The following is a 24,416-nucleotide window of genomic DNA, read 5'->3' on the forward strand; positions in this document are numbered from 1 at the left end:
TAATTAGGGGCTGTACAGGATAGTATAGTGGGGGGCTGTACAGGATAGTGGGGGGGGGGGCTGTACAGGATAGTATAGTGAGGGGCTGTACAGGATAGTAGTGGGGCTGTACAGGATAGTATAGTGGGGGGCTGTACAGGATAGTACAGTGGGGGGCTGTACAGGATAGTATAGTGGGGGGCTGTACAGGATAGTATAGTGGGGGGCTGTACAGGATTGTATAGTGGGGGGCTGTACAGGATAGTATAGTGGGGGGCTGTACAGTATAATAGGGGGGCTGTACAGGATAGTGGAGGGGCTGTACAGTATAGTAGGGGGGCTGTACAGGAACAGGATAGTGGGGGGCTGTACAGTATAGTGGGGGGCTGTACAGGATAGTATAGTGGGGGGCTGTACAGTATAGTAGGGGGGCTGTACAGGATAGTATAGTGGGGGGGCTGTACAGGATAGTGGGGGGCTGTACAGGATAGTGGGGGGGCTGTACAGTATAGTAGGGGGGCTGTACAGGATAGTATAGTGGGGGGGCTGTACAGGATAGTGGGGGGCTGTACAGGATAGTGGGGGGGCTGTACAGTATAGTAGGGGGGCTGTACAGGATAGTATAGTGGGGGGGCTGTACAGGATAGTGGGGGGCTGTACAGGATAGTGGGGGGGGGGGGGGGCTGTACAGGATAGTATAGTGGGGAGCTGTACAGTATAGTAGGGGGGCTGTAAAGGATAGTATAGTGGGGGGGCTGTACAGGATAGTATAGTGGGGGGCTGTACAGGATAGTGGGGGCCCAGCGCTGTACGGGATAGGGGGGGCACCGGGGAGGAGGGCAGGCACCGGAAAAGCACAAAAACCGGGGGGCGTCATCGGGGATTTTGGGGGCGCGTGCTGCGGGCGGTGGCGGCTCCTGGAGGAGGGGGAGGAGCTGCAGGTGCAGGAGGAACACGTGGCTCAGGTGACGCAGGAGCCGATCCCGGGACACAGGAGCGGGTGAGTGAGGGGAGACCCCGGCGACCCCTGCCCGACCCTGCTGTATGTGTGCAAGAGGGAGTATACAGCGGCTGTGCACACTCCCCTATGTATATACCTGTGCACACTCACCTATGTATATACCTGTGCACACTCCCCTATGTATGTATATACCTGTGCACACTCCCCTATGTATATACCTGTGCACACTCACCTATGTATGTATGTACCTGTGCACACTCACCTATGTATGTATATACCTGTGCACACTCACCTATGTATGGTATATACCTGTGCACACTCACCTATGTATGTATATACCTGTGCACACTCCCCTATGTATGTATATACCTGTGCACACTCACCTATGTATGGTATATACCTGTGCACACTCACCTATGTATGTATGTACCTGTGCACACTCACCTATGTATGGTATATACCTGTGCACACTCACCTATGTATATACCTGTGCACACTCACCTATGTATGGTATATACCTGTGCACACTCCCCTATGTATGTATATACCTGTGCACACTCCCCTATGTATGTATATACCTGTGCACACTCACCTATGTATGTATGTACCTGTGCACACTCACCTATGTATGGTATATACCTGTGCACACTCACCTATGTATATACCTGTGCACACTCACCTATGTATATACCTGTGCACACTCACCTATGTATGGTATATACCTGTGCACACTCACCTATGTATGTATGTACCTGTGCACACTCACCTATGTATGGTATATACCTGTGCACACTCACCTATGTATATACCTGTGCACACTCACCTATGTATGTATATACCTGTGCACACTCACCTATGTATGTATATACCTGTGCACACTCCCCTATGTATGGTATATACCTGTGCACACTCACCTATGTATGTATGTACCTGTGCACACTCACCTATGTATGGTATATACCTGTGCACACTCACCTATGTATATACCTGTGCACACTCCCCTATGTATATACCTGTGCACACTCACCTATGTATGGTATATACCTGTGCACACTCACCTATGTTTGTATATACCTGTGCACACTCCCCTATGTATGTATATACCTGTGCACACTCACCTATGTATGTATGTACCTGTGCACACTCACCTATGTATGGTATATACCTGTGCACACTCACCTATGTATGGTATATACCTGTGCACACTCACCTATGTATGTATGTACCTGTGCACACTCACCTATGTATGTATGTACCTGTGCACACTCACCTATGTATGTATGTACCTGTGCACACTCACCTATGTATATACCTGTGCACACTCACTTATGTATGTATGTACCTGTGCACACTCACCTATGTATGTATGTACCTGTGCACACTCACCTATGTATGTATGTACCTGTGCACACTCACCTATGTATGTATGTACCTGTGCACACTCACCTATGTATGTATGTACCTGTGCACACTCACCTATGTATGTATGTACCTGTGCACACTGACCTATGCATATACCTGTGCACACTGACCTATGTATATACCTGTGCACACTGACCTATGTATATACCTGTGCACACTCACCTATGTTTGTATATACCTGTGCACACTCACCTATGTATGGTATATACCTGTGCACACTCACCTATGTATGGTATATACCTGTGCACACTCACCTATGTATGTATATACCTGTGCACACTCACCTATGTTTGTATATACCTGTGCACACTCACCTATGTATGTATGTACCTGTGCACACTCACCTATGTATGGCATATACCTGTGCACACTCACCTATGTATGGTATATACCTGTGCACACTCGCCTATGTATGGCATATACCTGTGCACACTCACCTATGTATGGTATATACCTGTGCACACTCACCTATGTATGGTATATACCTGTGCACACTCACCTATGTAGGGCATATACCTGTGCACACTCACCTATGTAGGGCATATACCTGTTCACACTCACCTATGTATGGTATATACCTGTGCACACTCACCTATGTATGGTATATACCTGTGCACACTCACCTATGTATGTATATACCTGTGCACACTCACCTATGTATGCATATACCTGTGCACACTCCCCTATGTATGTATATACCTGTGCACACTCCCCTATGTATGTATATACCTGTGCACACTCACCTATGTATGGTATATACCTGTGCACACTCACCTATGTATGGTATATACCTGTGCACACTCACCTATGTATGCTATATACCTGTGCACACTCACCTATGTATGTATATACCTGTGCACACTCACCTATGTATGTATATACCTGTGCACACTCACCTATGTATGTATATACCTGTGCACACTCACCTATGTATGTATATACCTGTGCACACTCACCTATGTATGGTATAGACCTGTGCACACTCACCTATGTATGGTATAGACCTGTGCACACTCACCTATGTATGGTATAGACCTGTGCACACTCACCTATGTATGGTATAGACCTGTGCACACTCACCTATGTATGGTATAGACCTGTGCACACTCACCTATGTATGGTATAGACCTGTGCACACTCACCTATGTATGGTATAGACCTATAGTATATATTATAGTAGTTATATTCTTGTACATAGGGGGCAGTATTATAGTAGATATATTCTTGTACATAGGGAGCAGTATTATAGTAGTTATATTCTTGTACATAGGGGCAGTATTATAGTAGTTATATTCTTGTACATAGGGGCAGTATTATAGTAGTTATATTCTTGTACATAGGGGGCAGTATTATAGTAGTTATATTCTTGTACATAGGAGCAGTATTATAGTAGTTATATTCTTGTACATAGGGGCAGTATTATAGTAGTTATATTCTTGTATATAGGGGCAGTATTATAGTAGTTATATTCTTGTACATAGGGGGCAGTATTATAGTAGTTATATTCTTGTATATAGGGGCAGTATTATAGCAGTTATATTCTTGCAAATAGGGGCAGTATTATAGTAGATATATTCTTGTACATAGAGGCAGTATTATAGTAGTTATATTCTTGTACATAGGGGCAGTATTATAGTAGTTATATTCTTGTATATAGGGGCAGTATTATAGTAGTTATATTCTTGTACATAGGAGCAGTATTATAGTAGTTATATTCTTGTACATAGGGGCAGTATTATAGTAGTTATTTTCTTGTACATAGGGGCAGTATTATAGTAGTTATAGTCTTGTACATGAGGCAGTATTATAGTAGTTATATTCTTGTACATAGGGGCAGTATTATAGTAGTTATATTCTTGTATATAGGGGGCAGTATTATAGTAGTTATATTCTTGTACATAGGGGGCAGTATTATAGTAGTTATATTCTTGTACATAGGGGCAGTATTATAGTAGTTATATTCTTGTACATAGGAGCAGTATTATAGTAGTTATATTCTTGTACATAGGGGGCAGTATTATAGTAGTTATATTCTTGTACATAGGGGGCAGTATTATAGTAGTTATATTCTTGTACATAGGGGGCAGTATTATAGTAGTTATATTCTTGTACATAGGGGGCAGTATTATAGTAGTTATATTCTTGTACATAGGGGGCAGTATTATAGTAGTTATATTCTTGTATATAGGGGGCAGGATTATAGTAGTTATATTCTTGTACATAGGGTGCAGTATTATAGCAGTTATATTCTTGTATATAGAGGCAGTATTATAGTAGTTATATTCTTGTATATAGTGGCAGTATTATAGTAGTTATAGTCTTGTATATAGGGACAGTATTATAGTAGTTATAGTCTTGTATATAGGGGGCAGTATTATAGTAGTTATATTCTTGTATATAGGGGGCAGTATTATAGTAGTTATATTCTTGTATATAGGGGGCAGTATTATAGTAGTTATATTCTTGTACATAGGGGCAGTAGTATAGCAGTTATATTCTTGTACATAGAGGCAGTATTATAGTAGTTATATTCTTGTACATAGAGGCAGTATTATAGTAGTTATATTCTTGTACATAGGGGCAGTATTATAGTAGTTATAGTCTTGTATATAGGGACAGTATTATAGTAGTTATATTCTTGTACATAGAGGCAGTATTATAGTAGTTATATTCTTGTACATAGAGGCAGTATTATAGTAGTTATATTCTTGTACATTGGGGCAGTATTACAGCACGGTAGTCATACGTGGGTAGCTTCTGTCAGCTTTTCAGTGTCTCTAGTATCACGGTCTTTTTTCTGTGTGTGGCGACTTTACCGGCCACAGATGAGACATGTTGCCCCTTCGTATTAGAGGCGTGTTGGGCTCGGGTCACACCGGGGGACAGCAGTGGATTTTGTGCTGCGTGTTACGTTTGTTGCGTGACGTTTCACCTTCGCGTTGTATGATATATGTGCGGTGCTGAGTGACAGGAGCCGGTGGAGTGAGATCCACAAGGTCCGTTTATGCCACGGATATAGGTGCGTGTTTAACCCTTTGGGCCGGGCTGACATGTGGGACTATAGATGAGGGTAAGGCAGAGTACTGTGCTGCTGTGCTTGGTGCATAGAATTATCTACACTGTTACATTGTAACAAACCCACAGCTGTGACATATTCGAGCTGATATAAGCCTGACATGAAGCAGGGCTGTATACGGGGCATTGTACAGGTTATACCGGCTCTTGCTCCCGGGGTCCGGCCTGGTCTTTGTAGAGGGCTGAACACTCCCGGATATAAGAAGGACGCGGAGCCGGGGTGGTGTCTGCCGAGTGCTGGAAGGTTTGCTAATGTTAACCCCTTCTCTGCTGCAGCCTGTGACCTCACGCCGGCAGCTCCTGACCCTGGCGGTGTCTCCTGTGAGGTGACAGCTGTTCTCTCAGGGAGGCGACCGCCAGCGCTGCAGACAAACGTGTTACACCGGAGGCTCCGACCGGCAAATCCCGGCTGCACACAACGCGACCGGCAGCACGAGCGGCTCCGTACAGGTGACATTACGGAGCACGAGCAGCTCCGTACAGGTGACATTACTGAGCACGAGCGGCTCCGTACAGGTGACATTACTGAGCACGAGCGGCTCCGTACAGGCGACATTACTGAACGCGAGCAGCTCCGTACAGGTGACATTACTGAGCACGAGCGGCTCCGTACAGGTGACATTACTGAGCACGAGCGGCTCCGTACAGGTGACATTACTGAGCACGAGCGGCTCCGTACAGGTGACATTACTGAACACGAGCGGCTCCGTACAGGTGACATTACGGAGCACGAGCAGCTCCGTACAGGTGACATTACTGAGCACGAGCGGCTCCGTACAGGTGACATTACTGAGCACGAGCGGCTCCGTACAGGCGACATTACTGAACGCAAGCAGCTCCGTACAGGTGACATTACTGAGCACGAGCAGCTCTGTACAGGCGACATTACTGAGCACGAGCAGCTCCGTACAGGCAACATTACTGAACGCGAGCAGCTCCGTACAGGTGACATTACTGAGCACGAGCAGCTCCGTACAGGTGACATTACTGAGCACGAGCGTCTCCGTACAGGTGACATTACTGAGCGCGAGCGGCTCCGTACAGGCGACATTACTGAGCGCGAGCGGCTCCGTACAGGTGACATTACTGAGCACGAGCAGCTCTGTACAGGTGACATTACTGAGCACGAGCAGCTCTGTACAGGTGACATTACTGAGCGCGAGCGGCTCCGTACAGGTGACATTACTGAGCACGAGCAGCTCTGTACAGGTGACATTACTGAGCACGAGCAGCTCTGTACAGGTGACATTACTGAGCGCGAGCGGCGCCGTACAGGCGACATTACTGAGCACGAGCAGCTCCGTACAGGCGACATTACTGAACACGAGCAGCTCCGTACAGGTGACATTACTGAGCGCGAGCGGCTCCCTACAGGTGACATTACTGAGCACGAGCGGCTCCGTACAGGTGACATTACTGAGCGCGAGCAGCTCCGTACAGGCGACATTACTGAGCACGAGCAGCTCCGTACAGGTGACATTACTGAACGCGAGCAGCTCCGTACAGGTGACATTACTGAGCGCGAGCGGCTCCGTACAGGCGACATTACTGAGCGCGAGCGGCTCCGTACAGGCAACATTACTGAGCAGGAGCAGCTCCGTACAGGCGACATTACTGAGCACGAGCGTCTCCGTACAGGTGACATTACTGAGCACGAGCGGCTCCGTACAGGTGACATTACTGAGCGCGAGCGGCTCCGTACAGGTGACATTACTGAGCGCGAGCGGCTCCGTACAGGCAACATTACTGAGCAGGAGCGGCTCCGTACAGGTGACATTACTGAGCGCGAGCGGCTCCGTACAGGCGACATTACTGAGCGCGAGCGGCTCCGTACAGGTGACATTACTGAGCGCGAGCGGCTCTGTACAGGTGACATTACTGAGCGCGAGCGGCTCCCTACAGGTGACATTACTGAGCGTGAGCGGCTCCGTACAGGTGACATTACTGAGCGCGAGCGGCTCCGTACAGGTGACATTACTGAGCGCGAGCGGCTCTGTACAGGTGACATTACTGAGCGCGAGCGGCTCCGTACAGGCGACATTACTGAGCGCGAGCGGCTCCGTACAGGTGACATTACTGAGCGCGAGCGGCTCCGTACAGGCGACATTACTGAGCGCGAGCGGCTCCGTACAGGTGACATTACTGAGCGCGAGCGGCTCCGTACAGGTGACATTACTGAGCGCGAGCGGCTCCGTACAGGTGACATTACTGAGCGCGAGCGGCTCCGTACAGGTGACATTACTGAGCGCGAGCGGCTCCGTACAGGTGACATTACTGAGCGCGAGCGGCTCCGTACAGGTGACATTACTGAGCACGAGCGTCTCCGTACAGGTGACATTACTGAGCGCGAGCGGCTCCGTACAGGTGACATTACTGAGCGCGAGCGGCTCCGTACAGGTGACATTACTGAGCGCGAGCGGCTCCGTACAGGTGACATTACTGAGCGCGAGCGGCTCCGTACAGGTGACATTACTGAGCGCGAGCGGCTCCGTACAGGTGACATTACCTAATGTACCCAAATTAAAGGAAGGATTGTCACGCTTAGTAACCAATTAGAGTGCGGCTTTCATATTACAGCAACCATTCACAGCACGGGATTCATATTACCAGAGACCAATCAGAATATGGCTTTCATATTACCACAGCAACGAATCAGAGCACTGGTTTCATATTACCACAGTGACCAATCGGAGCACAGTTTTCATATTACCACAGCAACGAATCAGAGCACAGCTTTCATATTACCACACTGACCAATCAGAGCATTGGCTTCATATTACCACAACATTCAACAAGTGCAGTTAATCTGTTTAGAATAGTTTAAAAAAGTCGCTGTGGTCGCTCAGGTAACCTGTGCACCGTGCTGTGATTGGTCGCTCTGGTATCATTAGCGTTGTGCTGTGATTGGTCTCTCTAGTAACATCAACGTCATGCTGTGATTGGTCACTCCAGTAACATGAGCTGTGAGTGGTTGTTGAGTTAACATGAGCTGTGATTGGTTGCTTCGGTATCTTGTGCGTTGTGCTGTGTGATTGGTCACTCAGGTAACGTGAGCCGTGATTGGTTTTGGTCACTTAGGTAACATGAGCTGTGATTGGTCACTAAGGTAACGTGAGCCGTGATTGGTTGCTCAGGTATCCTGTGCGTTGTGCTGTGATTTGTCGCTCAGGTAACGCGAACTGTGATTGGTTTCTCAGGTATCCTATGCGTCGTGCTGTGATTGGTCGCTCAGGTAACATGCGCTGTGATTGGTTGCTCTGGGCGACAGTTTGGGTAATGGCGGCCTGGTGTATATTAGAAGTTGTGGATTCCACGTTCTACAGATAATTGTGCGCGGAGCTGAGAGCGGAGCCGCGTCAGTGGACGGAGCACGCCGCCCCTCAGCCCATACATCAATGCCGTGTCACCTGAGTTATGCCTCCATTTGCTTCCAAAGCTGAACTTCTCCTGGTTGCCCTTGGAAACGGTGGTCTGCTTGGCTCCGCCTGCTGCCAGTCATGTGACTTTCTCTTGTTTGCACAGGTGTCGCGATGTGGATGGGGAGCGTGTGGCGCGGCGGCTCCCGTCAGGTGACTCGTCACAGATGACATCATCATGGCTGCTTCCGTCCAGGCCGCAGACATGAGTGGAGAGAGCCGCCATATCACTGACCTGTTCCATGAGGACGCTCAGGTGAGTGATGGTCCGGAGAATACTACTCCCAGCGTGCGGCCGGGCAGCTTATGTGGCTGCCATTGTTATTTCAGGTGTCCCAGTTACAGTCGCAGCCATGGTGGAAGATTCAGCTCTTCGTCTGGGAACCCGTCCTGTTCGGGACCTGGGACGGCGTCTTCACCTCCTGTATGATTAATATATTCGGCGTGGTGTTATTTCTCCGCACCGGCTGGCTCGTGGTAAGTGATCCACACAATCAGCCACCCAAATACTGGGAGAGACGGTCATGGTGTGATGTCATCAGCGGGGGCGGGGCTGACAACCTCTCACATACACAGGCTGGTTGTCAGCAGTAATAGTGTAGCGCCCCAGAGCCATCAGGAGCTACAGGGAACTGCATCCTGTCAGAGATGTAAAGCCTGCCCCCAGTTCCGGTAACACTAAAACATACATACAATCCCTGGTTTTTCCCCCCAAAAACTGGTGATGGGCTAGGGTTGGACCCAATGGATGGCCACAAAGGGGTGGAACCGATCCAGTCCACTAGACAACAACTAGGGAAGACGGGCCGGGTAGTCAGTAAGTGGAAGTGAGAGGAGACGGACATAACAGTACTGACGGGAGAGTGTAGCAGGGACCTGTCAGGCTTAGGCGTGTGGTTGCCGGTGGAGTACTCCCGGAACCATAGCACGGACAAGGTGCAGAGCCCTAGGTCAGGCAAACGCTCCAGGCAGACCTGATAAAAAAAACACAATGAGGACATCCAGGACCTCAATGAGCTTAGAAATCCGGGGCACAGAAGTGACGGGACAACCTGGGACCGGGAACAGACCACCGACCCAACAGGGTTCAAACTGCCGCCGTACGGACTGAAAGACTACCAGTAGGGGACAACAAGACACTCCAAGCCACGGGGACCCACTAACCAGAAAAGGGTGCAGGGGAAGAAAGCCACCAGGTCACCAAACCGGCACTGGGACTAAGGGGACCAGCGGTCAGGACCAGCCTCCATCGGGTCGCAAGCAAGTGACTAAAGAACCAGTTACACTGCAATCCCTTGTGTGGTCTCCCTTCTTTCCACACCCCAGTATTACCAACGGACATAAACAACCACACCATCATTTACCCCTGGGGCCCCAGCCCTACTCACGGAGGGCCACAACATCCAGGCTGCCATTAACATCAGCCCCAGCGGTGAGAGACTGTGCAGCGGCAGCTCCATCCATATAGCCGTAACCCACAAGTGGCGTCGCAACAAAACTTTATTAATAATCCCTGTAAATACTCCCTTTCAAAGTGACCCCCCCCCCCACCTTCCCCCCCCCCAAGGTCACGGAACCGGGCATCGGCCATTACACCCATGACACTTCCCAGTGAAACCAGGCCTGGGACAGAATACCCCATAGCCAATAGATGCGACAATAGACGAGGAACTGGTGCTGTATATAAGGGGTGTGGCCTCATGTCTGGTCACGTCATTATATCAGTGATGTCATCACCAGGGGCGGGGCTGTATATAAGGGGTGTGGCCTCATGTCTGGTCACGTCGTTATATCAGTGATGTCATCACCAGGGGTGGGGCTGTATATAAGGGGTGTGGTCTGATGTCATTATTTGTGATGGGGGAACCTGAATTGTAGTTCTGGGCCTGTACCGTGCAAGGACTCTGAACTTCTTGTTAGTTCATGTTACTTTTTGGGTTCAGCCACCCGGATGAGGGAAAAAAAAGGAAACAAAATGGGGATGAAATCAGAACAGTTATACGTACCGAGTTTCCATGCAACTGTAACACAGCTTCTGGATCCGCTCATTAAATCTCATGAATATTCACTGCTTCCCCCGCCCACCCTCTGTGGCAGCGTCTGTGATTGGTTGCAGTCAGACTGCCGGCCTCTGACAAGGACTAAAGTTGAGGAGGGCAGTGCTACCCCCTGGGATCACCGCGGGCATAAATGCAAAACACTGAGATATTACAGGAAAAAAGAGTGTGCCACACGGGGATCCCCAAACCAAGGTAATGTTTATTAATGTAAAAATATACCGACAAGAAGCCTGACAATAAGTTAAAAAAGCCAAAAAGCTACAACGAGCACCCTGAAAACCCTCCTCCAATAACAAATGTTCCAATACAGGCCGGCTGCAGGCGGGAGAGGCTGCAGGCGGGAGAGGCTGCAGGCGGGAGAGGCTGCAGAGGCCGCAGGCTGCAGGCGGGAGAGGCCGCAGGCTGCAGGCGGGAGAGGCCGCAGGCGGGGGGCGGGAGAGGCTGCAGCCACCGCGTATTGTCACTGAGGGCGGCTTCCTCAAGAGGCAAAATACGGTAAGTAGAAAAGGGCATAGGATAAGAATGGCTTTTCTACTTACTTTGCCCATCCCGTGTGTTATTTGTTGAGTGGATTGCCGGTAAGGGGCATGCTGGGTAAGGGGCATGCTGGGTAAGGGGCATGCTCTGACTTTATCGCCTTCTTTTCTAGTATTTACTCTGTGGCTGTACTTATTGTGCTGGATGTGATTGGTGGCAGCCCTCCTTCCCCCACCCACCCTTTGTGTGCTGGTGTGACGCCCTGGCAAAACCAGGTAGTCACAGATAGGCCCCCGCATAACACCTTCCCTCACTAGGAAACACACAGCCAACCAGAAACCCTAGTCACCCCCCCCTTAGGGAAAGATAGACACACCAGTGGGCATGACCAGGCGGTTGGGACACGCCCACCCAGGGGTCCAGACAGCCCGGGGCGGGAAAAACAGTAGTGAGTGAGTTGAATTTAGAGTTCAGTTTGGAGAGGAGTGTGGGCTGGGGCTAAGCCTAGCTCCAGCAGGAAAAGTTCAAGTTGAACGGTGCCAGGGTAGGAGGCAGACGGTGGTCTCCATCAGCAGGAGACTGGAAGACGGCTCAGCAGAACCGAGGTGGACCGGGACAAGGTTGTAGCCTGCAGGTACCGACATGGGGAACCGACCCGGATACCGTAGCACAAATGGGGGTACTCGGACCCTGAAGCCAGAACCGGAAACAAGCGGACTGGTTAATTCACCGATTGAGGCCAGGACTAGAGGTTTTGTCCCACCCAAAGTCCCTCATAGAAGACAACAGCCCACTGATAGGGATAAGAGGTCACCGCCAGGGCCTATAGATCCCACGGGCCAGCGTCTGCGAGCACGGCTCCTTAGGCCACATCCAGCCGGGAGCGGACTCCTGAGTTTCACGCTAGGAAGTCCACCTTATACAAAACAGTGCAGAGAAAAGGATAGAGACCACCAGCCGGGTGGGGGACCCGAATGCTGTTGTGGGGGACCTACAACAGCGGTGGTGGTGTCCCACCTCACCACACACCGTGGGTGGCGTCACAAACTTACTACAGCCTAGCCTGTACATTTACGCTCCCCTCTTTATTCGGCGTGTCCGCGAGACCCTCGGTCCGGAGGCCCTTGAGTCACCACCCCAGAAGGCTCGGACCCGAGCAGCGCCGGCTGCTGGCATAAGGGCGGCACACCGGCGTCTGATTGGTTGCCCTCACACTAGCTGTCTGGGTCCCTGAAGTGAAGTGTAAAAAAAAGAAATAAATAATTTGAAAAAATGGCGCAGAGTCCCTCGTGTTTTGATACCCAGCGCAGATAAAGCCGACATCTACAGGCTGCAGCCCCCATTATCTTGTCTGTGTATCCAAATACAAGGAGCCCCATGCAGCTTTTTTTTTTTTTTTTATATATTATTATTTATAATAAATAATGAAAAGAAAAGAAAAGAAACAGCGCAGGGCTGCCCCCAATTTTGATATCCAGGCAAGATGAAGCAGACAGCTGGGGCTGGTATTCTCAGCCTGGGATGGTCCATATTATTGGGCCCTTCCCAGCCTGAAAACGGCAGCTCGCAGTCACCCCAGCCTGTAGCCACCTTGGTGCTCATCCTGATTGCACTAAAATGGCCTGCAATCAGGGTAATATAAGGGGTTAATGACAGGTGTGAATTGTCAAAAAATCACACCTGTCAGAGTTCTCTTGTCCCCATTACTAATCATGTAAGTAAAAAGAAATAAACACAAAACACAGAGAAAATTACTTTATTAAAAAAAACACACCCTTTCTCTCCAGCTTAAGCCCCCAAACACCCCTGCAAGTCCGATGTAATCCACACCCTGTCGTCTCACAACGCTCCTGGCTCTGCTACATCCTGAGGTTGCAGTGTGCCATAACATTAAAAAATGCAACTGAGCACTGCGGAATCAGAGACGCACTGGAGCCGCAGCTGTAAGAACGGGAATGACATTTAGTTCACCTGAGGTCACAGCTGTCAGTTCCCATGGAACCCCAGCTTTCACCTCAGGTGACCTCAGTGAACTCACCTGAGATTAAGTCATTGAACTCCATGCTTGACTGCTAGCTAGGGCTATGTGTGCACGCCATACAGTTTTGATGCCTTTTTTCTTCCCGGAGATGCAGAAATATGTTGCAGAAATCTGCACCAAATCTGCATCTCCTAGCAGAAAAAAAACAAAACAAAACGGGATGCGGGTTTTGATGTGTTTTTGACGCGTTTTTCTGCCAGGAGATGCAGATTTAATGTATAAATTTCTGCACCAAATCTTGATTTCCTGTTACAAAAAAAGCATCAAAACCGCATTGTGTTTTTGACATGTTTTTCTGTCAGGAAATGTAGATTATTACAAGTTTCTGCACCAAATCTGCATCTTCTGGCAGAAAAATGCATCAAAACAGCATCATGTCTGGCATTGAGTTCACCTGAGTTCACAGCTGGGGTTCTCACGGTACCCCAGCTATTCTGTTACCTCAGGTGAACTCATTAGACTCAGTGAAGTCACCTCAGGTGAATTGATTGAACTCCATGCCGGATTGCTGGCTTTGGCAATGTGCGCACGAATATTTAGTTGCAGAAATTTCTACACCAAATCTTCATTTCCTGGTAGAAAAACCAGTTAAAAACGCATCAAATCTGCGTCTCGTTTTTGGTGCATGTTTCTGCCAGGAGATTCAGATTTTCTGCAACCAAATACTCAACGTGCGCACATAGCCTAAGCCGGTAATTCGGCATGAGTTCAATAAGTTCACGTCAAGTGAGTTCATAGAGTTCAATTGAGGTGAGCTTGTATTGTTCACTGAGGTCACAGCTGAGACCTCAAGTGAACTCGCTGATGTCACCGTTCTCACAGCTGCGGCTCCATCAGTGTGTCCCTGACACCGCAGTGCTCCGTTGCATTTTCTAATGTGACTGCGCGCGGCCATCTCAGGATGTAGCATACTCGGGATCGTCGTGGAACATCATTGTGTGGATTACATCAGACCTGCAGGGGTGTTTTGGGAGTCAAAACAGTCTTTCCCCGAAAATAAGCCGAACCCTGAAAATTAACCCTAGCAGGATTTTTCAGCCTTTTTGGAGTAGGCTTGAAATATAACCCCTGCTCCGAAAATAAGCCCTAGATGTGTCCTCAGACTAACAGTATCCTGGAGTAGGGCTTGTAACTTGTCCGCTAGTGCTGCTCTAAGCCCCTGCTAATTAAGTGAGTATTCACCCTCTTCCCCACCCATCGCTCTGAACCCTGCACTCACACTCACACTCTGTGCCTCCTGTACGGTATCACTGCACCAGGATCCCATCGCAGCCATCGGTGCTGTCCTCAGGTGAGAGTGACTGTGCATGTCTATGGAGCTGTCACTTCCGCGCAGGAGAGCCATAGAGGATTGTACTGTGATCCCAGCACAGTGATACCGTACACCCGGTGCAGGGCAGGGTTATAGGGGGGGAAGGGGATTATGCATTCACCTAATTCGCGCACTCCTGATCTGAGAATGACAGCGTGTATGTCTATGCAGCTGTCACAGCGCATCTTTCAAAGCAGAAAAGTATATAAGCCCCTGTCTTATTTTTGGGGAAACGCAGTAGATTGGAGAAAGAGTGTGTAGTGTGTGTTTTTTTTTTTTTTTTTTTTTTTTTTATAATAAAGGACTTTTTTGTGTTTTTACTTACACGATTAGTAATGGTGGGAGGCTCATAGACCCCTCCCCATTGTTAACCTCCAACTTGATGACAGCTGTGATTTTTTCGACAAATCACAGCTGTCATGAACACCTTATACAACCCCAAACGCCATCGCTACAGAATATTCGGGATGAACAGGGTAAGCACTAGGGGATTGGCGCATCTTATAGATGTGACAATTCTGAACGGCTGCGGGCTGCTATTTTTAGGCTGTGGAGGGCCCAATGACCATGGGCCTCCCCAGCCTGAGAATACCAGCCCCCAGCTATCCACTTTATCTTGGCTCGGTATCAAAATTTGGGGGCGACCACACACCATTTTTTAAAATGATTTATTTAATTATAAAAAATAAAGCCGCATGCAGTTCTTCATATTTTGATACACAGCCAAGGTAACACGCACCGCAGGGGGCTGCAGCCTGTAGCCGTCTGCTGTATCTGCACTGGGTATCAATTTTTTTTCCATTTTTATTTATTTTCCACTTCAGTTCAGGGACCCATGCAGGTAGTGTGAAGCCAACCAATCACAGACGTCGGCACAGAGAGTGGCTGGGGGAAGCAGGACTGCAACCAATCACAAACACTGTTACAGAGGGTGGGCGGGGGAAGCAGTGCATATTTATAACCTTTAATGAGTAGACCTGGAAGCGGGGTGACTGCGGGTCGAAACTCGGTAACTATCAAGGTCCTGCTTTAATCCTCATTTTGCTTCCTTTTGTAGCGCCCCTAGCACCATTGTATTACACTTAAGTTTGGGTCCCTTTAGAGTTATATGGGGTTCAGCATCTGGGCTCAACATCGAGGTCTGGTCCCGAACTCAAGCATCTGCGGGTTCACCATTCTCTAGTCACTATATCAGTGATGTCATCACTGAGGGGGCGGGGCTGTATATAAGGGGTGTGGTCTCATGTCTGATCACGTCAGTATATCAGTGATGTCATCACCAGGGGGTGGGGCCTGACAACCCCTCACAAGTGTGCACAGGCCGGTTGTCAGCAGTAATAGACATTTCTTTCCGGCCTCTCAGGGTAACACCGGGATCCTGCTGGGCGTGTTCCTGGTCTCCAGCGTGGTCCTCGTGGCGCTGATCACGGTCTTTTCCGGTATCGGAGTGTGTGAGAGATGCAGCATCGGCAGCGGCGGTGTCTATTCCATGATTTCCACTGTCCTCGGGGGCAAAGTTGGGGGGACAGTTGGTCTCCTATATGTGTTTGGCCAGGTAAGAGACACCGGAGGTCCCGTGCAGCAGAGCTTACAATCCGCGGATCCCTCCCGCGTGTGACGGAGCCGCTGCGCAGTGTGTTGCAGGTGCCATGTACATCACCGGCTTTGCAGAATCCATCTCTGACCTCCTGCACCTGGAGAGCACCTGGGCGGTGCGGGGAATCTCGCTGGCCGTGCTGCTAGGACTGCTGGGCATTAATCTGGCCGGGGTGAAGTGGATCATCCGGCTGCAGCTGCTGCTTCTCCTCTTACTTGCCATCTCCACCCTGGACTTTGTCATCGGCTCCTTCACTCACCTGGATCCAGGTAAGACCCAGCTGTGGAAGATGCAGAGTATACAGTGTAAACCCTTAGTTTCCCTCTCTATACAGACACATCTGCAGGTTTTCCCTCTGCTCTCTATACAGACACATCTGCAGGTTTTTCCCTCCGCTCTCTATACAGACACCTCTGCAGGTTTTTCCCTCCGCTCTCTATACAGACACCTCTGCAGGTTTTCCCTCCGCTCTCTATACAGACACCTCTGCAGGTTTTCCCTCTGCTCTCTATACAGACACATCTGCAGGTTTTTCCCTCCGCTCTCTATACAGACACCTCTGCAGGTTTTTCCCTCCGCTCTCTATACAGACACCTCTGCAGGTTTTCCCTCCGCTCTCTATACAGACACCTCTGCAGGTTTTCCCTCCGCTCTCTATACAGACACATCTGCAGGTTTTCCCTCCGCTCTCTATACAGACACATCTGCAGGTTTTCCCTCCGCTCTCTATACAGACACATCTGCAGGTTTTCCCTCCGCTCTCTATACAGACACCATAGCAGGTTTTCCCTCCGCTCTCTATACAGACACCATAGCAGGTTTTCCCTCCGCTCTCTATACAGACACCTCTGCAGGTTTTCCCTCCGCTCTCTATACAGACACATCTGCAGGTTTTTCCCTTCATTCTCTATAGACACACCTGCAGGTTTTTCCCTCCGCTTTCTATACAGACACATCTGCAGGTATTCCCTCCGCTCTCTATACAGACACATCTGCAGGGTTTTCCCTCCGCTCTCTATATAGACACATCTGCAGGTTTTCCCTCCGCTCTCTCTATACAGCCGCATCTGCAGGTTTACCCTCCGCTCTCTATACAGACACATCTGCAGGTTTTTCCCTCCCTCTCTATACAGACACATCTGCAGGTTTTTCCCTCCCTCTCTATACAGACACATCTGCAGGGTTTCCCCTCCACTCTCTCTATACACACATCTGCAGGTTTTTCCCTCCGCTCTCTATACAGACACATCTGCAGGGTTTCCCCTCCACTCTCTCTATACAGACACATCTGCAGGTTTTCCCTCTGCTCTCTATACAGACACATCTGCAGGTTTTTCCCTCCGCTCTCTATACAGACACCTCTGCAGGTTTTCCCTCCGCTCTCTATACAGACACATCTGCAGGTTTTCCCTCCGCTTTCTATACAGACACATCTGCAGGTTTTCCCTCCGCTCTCTATACAGACACATCTGCAGGTTTTCCCTCCGCTCTCTATACAGACACCATAGCAGGTTTTCCCTCCGCTCTCTATACAGACACCTCTGCAGGTTTTCCCTCCGCTCTCTATACAGACACATCTGCAGGTTTTTCCCTTCATTCTCTATAGACACACCTGCAGGTTTTTCCCTCCGCTTTCTATACAGACACATCTGCAGGTATTCCCTCCGCTCTCTATACAGACACATCTGCAGGGTTTTCCCTCCGCTCTCTATATAGACACATCTGCAGGTTTTCCCTCCGCTCTCTCTATACAGCCGCATCTGCAGGTTTACCCTCCGCTCTCTATACAGACACATCTGCAGGTTTTTCCCTCCCTCTCTATACAGACACATCTGCAGGGTTTCCCCTCCACTCTCTCTATACACACATCTGCAGGTTTTTCCCTCCGCTCTCTATATAGACACATCTGCAGGTTTTTCCCTCCGCTCTCTATATAGACACATCTGCAGGTTTTTCCCTTCATTCTCTATACAGACACATCTGCAGGTTTTTCCCTCCCTCTCTATACAGACACATCTGCAGGTTTTCAGGCGTTTTTCTTCCTCTGCGCACAGTGCAGTTTCCTCCACGTCATTACTATTTGTTGCTGTTGCCCATACTCTGTGTGTACAGATCGCGCAGCACAGAATCAGATGACTCTTTCTGTGAGATAAAATATTTCCTGGCCTGTTTTTATAAAGTGTTTTACTTCAAAGAAAGAACACTTTGTGATCCCCGGACATCCTGTCTGTATACTCCTCTGTCCTCCGCTGGCTGTAATGTGTGTATACTCCTCTGTCCTCCGCTGGCTGTAATGTCTGTATACTCCTCTGTCCTCCGCTGGCTGTAATGTCTGTATACTCCTCTGTCCCCCGCTGGCTGTAATGTGTGTATACTCCTCTGTCCTCCGCTGGCTGTAATGTCTGTATACTCCTCTGTCCTCCGCTGGCTGTAATGTGTGTATACTCCTCTGTCCTCCGCTGGCTGTAATGTCTGTATACTCCTCTGTCCTCCGCTGGCTGTAATGTGTGTATACTCCTCTGTCCTCCGCTGGCTGTAATGTGTGTATACTCCTCTGTCCTCCGCTGGCTGTAATGTCTGTATACTCCTCTGTCCTCCGCTGGCTGTAATGTCTGTATACTCCTCTGTCCCCCGCTGGCTGTAATGTGTGTATACTCCTCTGTCCTCCGCTGGCTGTAATGTCTGTATACTCCTCTGTCCTCCGCTGGCTGTAATGTGTGTATACTCCTCTGTCCTCCGCTGGCTGTAATGTCTGTATACTCCTCTGTCCTCCGCTGGCTGTAATGTGTGTATACTCCTCTGTCCTCCGCTGGCTGTAATGTCTGTATACTCCTCTGTCCTCCGCTGGCTGTAATGTCTGTATACTCCTCTGTCCTCCGCTGGCTGTAATGTCTGTATACTCCTCTGTCCTCCGCTGGCTGTAATGTGTGTATACTCCTCTGTCCTCCGCTGGCTGTAATGTCTGTATACTCCTCTGTCCCCCGCTGGCTGTAATGTGTGTATACTCCTCTGTCCTCCGCTGGCTGTAATGTCTGTATACTCCTCTGTCCTCCGCTGGCTGTAATGTCTGTATACTCCTCTGTCCTCCGCTGGCTGTAATGTGTGTATACTCTTCTGTCCTCCGCTGGCTGTAATGTCTGTATACTCCTCTGTCCTCCGCTGGCTGTAATGTCTATATACTCTTCTGTCCTCCGCTGGCTGTAATGTGTGTATACTCTTCTGTCCCCCGCTGGCTGTAATGTGTGTATACTCCTCTGTCCTCCGCTGGCTGTAATGTCTGTATACTCCTCTGTCCTCCGCTGGCTGTAATGTGTGTATACTCCTCTGTCCTCCGCTGGCTGTAATGTGTGTATACTCCTCTGTCCTCCGCTGGCTGTAATGTCTGTATACTCCTCTGTCCTCCGCTGGCTGTAATGTCTGTATACTCCTCTGTCCCCCGCTGGCTGTAATGTGTGTATACTCCTCTGTCCCCCGCTGGCTGTAATGTGTGTATACTCCTCTGTCCTCCGCTGGCTGTAATGTCTATATACTCCTCTGTCCTCCGCTGCCTGTAATGTCTGTATACTCCTCTGTCCTCCGCTGCCTGTAATGTCTGTATACTCCTCTGTCCCCCGCTGGCTGTAATGTGTGTATACTCCTCTGTCCCCCGCTGGCTGTAATGTGTGTATACTCCTCTGTCCCCCGCTGGCTGTAATGTGTGTATACTCCTCTGTCCTCCGCTGGCTGTAATGTGTGTATACTCCTCTGTCCTCCGCTGGCTGTAATGTCTGTATACTCCTCTGTCCTCCGCTGGCTGTAATGTGTGTATACTCCTCTGTCCCCCGCTGGCTGTAATGTGTGTATACTCCTCTGTCCTCCGCTGGCTGTAATGTGTGTATACTCCTCTGTCCTCCGCTGGCTGTAATGTCTGTATACTCCTCTGTCCTCCGCTGGCTGTAATGTCTGTATACTCCTCTGTCCTCCGCTGGCTGTAATGTCTGTATACTCCTCTGTCCTCCGCTGGCTGTAATGTGTGTATACTCCTCTGTCCTCCGCTGGATGTAATGTCTGTATACTCCTCTGTCCTCCGCTGGCTGTAATGTGTGTATACTCCTCTGTCCCCCGCTGGCTGTAATGTGTGTATACTCCTCTGTCCTCCGCTGGCTGTAATGTGTGTATACTCCTCTGTCCTCCGCTGGCTGTAATGTCTGTATACTCCTCTGTCCTCCGCTGGCTGTAATGTGTGTATGCTCCTCTGTCCTCCGCTGGCTGTAATGTGTGTATACTCCTCTGTCCCCCGCTGGCTGTAATGTCTGTATACTCCTCTGTCCTCCGCTGGCTGTAATGTCTGTATACTCCTCTGTCCTCCGCTGGCTGTAATGTGTGTATACTCCTCTGTCCTCCGCTGGCTGTAATGTGTGTATACTCCTCTGTCCTCCGCTGGCTGTAATGTGTGTATACTCCTCTGTCCCCCGCTGGCTGTAATGTCTGTATACTCTGTCCCCCGCTGGCTGTAATGTCTGTATACTCTGTCCCCCGCTGGCTGTAATGTCTGTATACTCTGTCCCCCGCTGGCTGTAATGTCTGTATACTCCTCTGTCCTCCGCTGGCTGTAATGTCTGTATACTCTGTCCCCCGCTGGCTGTAATGTCTGTATACTCCTCTGTCCTCCGCTGGCTGTAATGTCTGTATACTCTGTCCTCCGCTGGCTGTAATGTCTGTATACTCCTCTGTCCTCCGCTGGCTGTAATGTCTGTATACTCCTCTGTCCCCCGCTGGCTGTAATGTCTGTATACTCCTCTGTCCTCCGCTGGCTGTAATGTCTGTATACTCCTCTGTCCTCCGCTGGCTGTAATGTCTGTATACTCCTCTGTCCCCCGCTGGCTGTAATGTCTGTATACTCTTCTGTCCCCCGCTGGCTGTAATGTCTGTATACTCTTCTGTCCCCCGCTGGCTGTAATGTGTGTATACTGCTCTGTCCTCCGCTGGCTGTAATGTGTGTATACTCCTCTGTCCTCCGCTGGCTGTAATGTGTGTATACTCCTCTGTCCTCCGCTGGCTGTAATGTCTGTATACTCCTCTGTCCTCCGCTGGCTGTAATGTCTGTATACTCCTCTGTCCCCCGCTGGCTGTAATGTGTGTATACTCCTCTGTCCCCCGCTGGCTGTAATGTGTGTATACTCCTCTGTCCTCCGCTGGCTGTAATGTCTGTATACTCCTCTGTCCTCCGCTGGCTGTAATGTCTGTATACTCTGTCCCCCGCTGGCTGTAATGTCTGTATACTCTGTCCTCCGCTGGCTGTAATGTCTGTATACTCCTCTGTCCTCCGCTGGCTGTAATGTCTGTATACTCCTCTGTCCTCCGCTGGCTGAAATGTGTGTATACTCCTCTGTCCTCCGCTGGCTGTAATGTCTGTATACTCCTCTGTCCCCCGCTGGCTGTAATGTCTGTATACTCTTCTGTCCCCCGCTGGCTGTAATGTGCGTATACTCCTCTGTCCTCCGCTGGCTGTAATGTGTGTATACTCCTCTGTCCTCCGCTGGCTGTAATGTCTGTATACTCCTCTGTCCCCCGCTGGCTGTAATGTGTGTATACTCCTCTGTCCTCCGCTGGCTGTAATGTCTGTATACTCCTCTGTCCCCCGCTGGCTGTAATGTGTGTATACTCCTCTGTCCTCCGCTGGCTGTAATGTGTGTATACTCCTCTGTCCTCCGCTGGCTGTAATGTGTGTATACTCCTCTGTCCTCCGCTGGCTGTAATGTGTGTATACTCCTCTGTCCTCCGCTGGCTGTAATGTGTGTATACTCCTCTGTCCCCCGCTGGCTGTAATGTGTGTATACTCTTCTGTCCCCCGCTGGCTGTAATGTCTGTATACTCCTCTGTCCCCCGCTGGCTGTAATGTCTGTATACTCCTCTGTCCTCCGCTGGCTGTAATGTCTGTATGCTCCTCTGTCCTCCGCTGGCTGTAATGTCTGTATGCTCCTCTGTCCTCCGCTGGCTGTAATGTCTGTATGCTCCTCTGTCCTCCGCTGGCTGTAATGTCTGTATGCTCCTCTGTCCTCCGCTGGCTGTAATGTCTGTATACTCCTCTGTCCTCCGCTGGCTGTAATGTCTGTATACTCCTCTGTCCCCCGCTGGCTGTAATGTCTGTATACTCCTCTGTCCTCCGCTGGCTGTAATGTCTGTATACTCCTCTGTCCTCCGCTGGCTGTAATGTGTGTATACTCCTCTGTCCTCCGCTGGCTGTAATGTCTGTATACTCCTCTGTCCCCCGCTGGCTGTAATGTCTGTATACTCCTCTGTCCTCCGCTGGCTGTAATGTCTGTATACTCCTCTGTCCTCCGCTGGCTGTAATGTCTGTATACTCCTCTGTCCTCCGCTGGCTGTAATGTCTGTATACTCCTCTGTCCTCCGCTGGCTGTAATGTCTGTATACTCCTCTGTCCTCCGCTGGCTGTAATGTCTGTATACTCCTCTGTCCTCCGCTGGCTGTAATGTCTGTATACTCCTCTGTCCTCCGCTGGCTGTAATGTGTGTATACTCCTCTGTCCCCCGCTGGCTGTAATGTCTGTATACTCCTCTGTCCTCCGCTGGCTGTAATGTGTGTATACTCCTCTGTCCTCCGCTGGCTGTAATGTGTGTATACTCCTCTGTCCTCCGCTGGCTGTAATGTCTGTATACTCCTCTGTCCCCCGCTGGCTGTAATGTCTGTATACTCCTCTGTCCCCCGCTGGCTGTAATGTCTATATACTCCTCTGTCCTCCGCTGGCTGTAATGTGTGTATACTCCTCTGTCTTCCGCTGGCTGTAATGTGTGTATACTCCTCTGTCCCCCGCTGGCTGTAATGTGTGTATACTCCTCTGTCCTCCGCTGGCTGTAATGTCTGTATACTCCTCTGTCCTCCGCTGGCTGTAATGTGTGTATACTCCTCTGTCCCCCGCTGGCTGTAATGTCTGTATACTCCTCTGTCCTCCGCTGGCTGTAATGTCTATATACTCCTCTGTCCTCCGCTGGCTGTAATGTCTGTATACTCCTCTGTCCTCCGCTGGCTGTAATGTGTGTATACTCCTCTGTCTTCCGCTGGCTGTAATGTGTGTATACTCCTCTGTCCCCCGCTGGCTGTAATGTGTGTATACTCCTCTGTCCTCCGCTGGCTGTAATGTCTGTATACTCCTCTGTCCTCCGCTGGCTGTAATGTGTGTATACTCCTCTGTCCTCCGCTGGCTGTAATGTCTGTATACTCCTCTGTCCTCCGCTGGCTGTAATGTGTGTATACTCCTCTGTCCCCCGCTGGCTGTAATGTGTGTATACTCCTCTGTCCCCCGCTGGCTGTAATGTGTGTATACTCCTCTGTCCTCCGCTGGCTGTAATGTGTGTATACTCCTCTGTCCTCCGCTGGCTGTAATGTGTGTATACTCCTCTGTCCTCCGCTGGCTGTAATGTCTGTATACTCCTCTGTCCTCCGCTGGCTGTAATGTGTGTATACTCCTCTGTCCCCCGCTGGCTGTAATGTGTGTATACTCCTCTGTCCTCCGCTGGCTGTAATGTGTGTATACTCCTCTGTCCTCCGCTGGCTGTAATGTCTGTATACTCCTCTGTCCTCCGCTGGCTGTAATGTGTGTATACTCCTCTGTCCCCCGCTGGCTGTAATGTGTGTATACTCCTCTGTCCCCCGCTGGCTGTAATGTGTGTATACTCCTCTGTCCTCCGCTGGCTGTAATGTGTGTATACTCCTCTGTGTCCTCCCGGAGCAGGAGATGTGCATTGATCAGACCCCCCATTACACAGCGGGGGGCGCAGGTTTTGGGGTTCTCCGCTCAGGAGCCGGTTATAGAACGGGCAGTTGTAGAAATTCTTATTATTCTGAGATCTTTGATTGAAATCAACTTTAAACTTCACTTTGTGAGGAAACCCCTTTAATATCGGTGCATATTTATAAAGGGCCACAAGATGGCGCCAGCGCTCTGTGTACAGCGTATATACGGTATATATATAAATCCCGATCTAATGATGACATAAAAGAAATGAAAACGCATTATATGGCGGAAAGACACGGACGTGCCAATAAGTGACATAGAAGTGACAGGTGAAAATCCGA

The 24,416-nt window shown here is 49.8% G+C and overlaps 1 protein-coding gene across 1 annotated transcript in view; it reads left to right on the top strand.

Moving 5' to 3' along the window:
* The first annotated feature begins 932 nt into the window (after positions 1–932).
* SLC12A8 (solute carrier family 12 member 8) overlaps positions 933–24,416 on the top strand; it is a 60,925-nt gene continuing 37,441 nt past the window's right edge. The window contains 5 exon segments of the mRNA XM_075316992.1: positions 933–979; positions 8,960–9,109; positions 9,184–9,330; positions 16,107–16,298; positions 16,378–16,609. Coding sequence (XP_075173107.1) covers positions 9,032–9,109; positions 9,184–9,330; positions 16,107–16,298; positions 16,378–16,609 — 649 coding nt within the window. The 5' untranslated portion in view covers positions 933–979; positions 8,960–9,031.

The sequence above is a fragment of the Anomaloglossus baeobatrachus genome, chromosome 7 (genome assembly GCF_048569485.1).
Source record: "Anomaloglossus baeobatrachus isolate aAnoBae1 chromosome 7, aAnoBae1.hap1, whole genome shotgun sequence".
NCBI lineage: Eukaryota > Metazoa > Chordata > Amphibia > Anura > Aromobatidae > Anomaloglossus > Anomaloglossus baeobatrachus.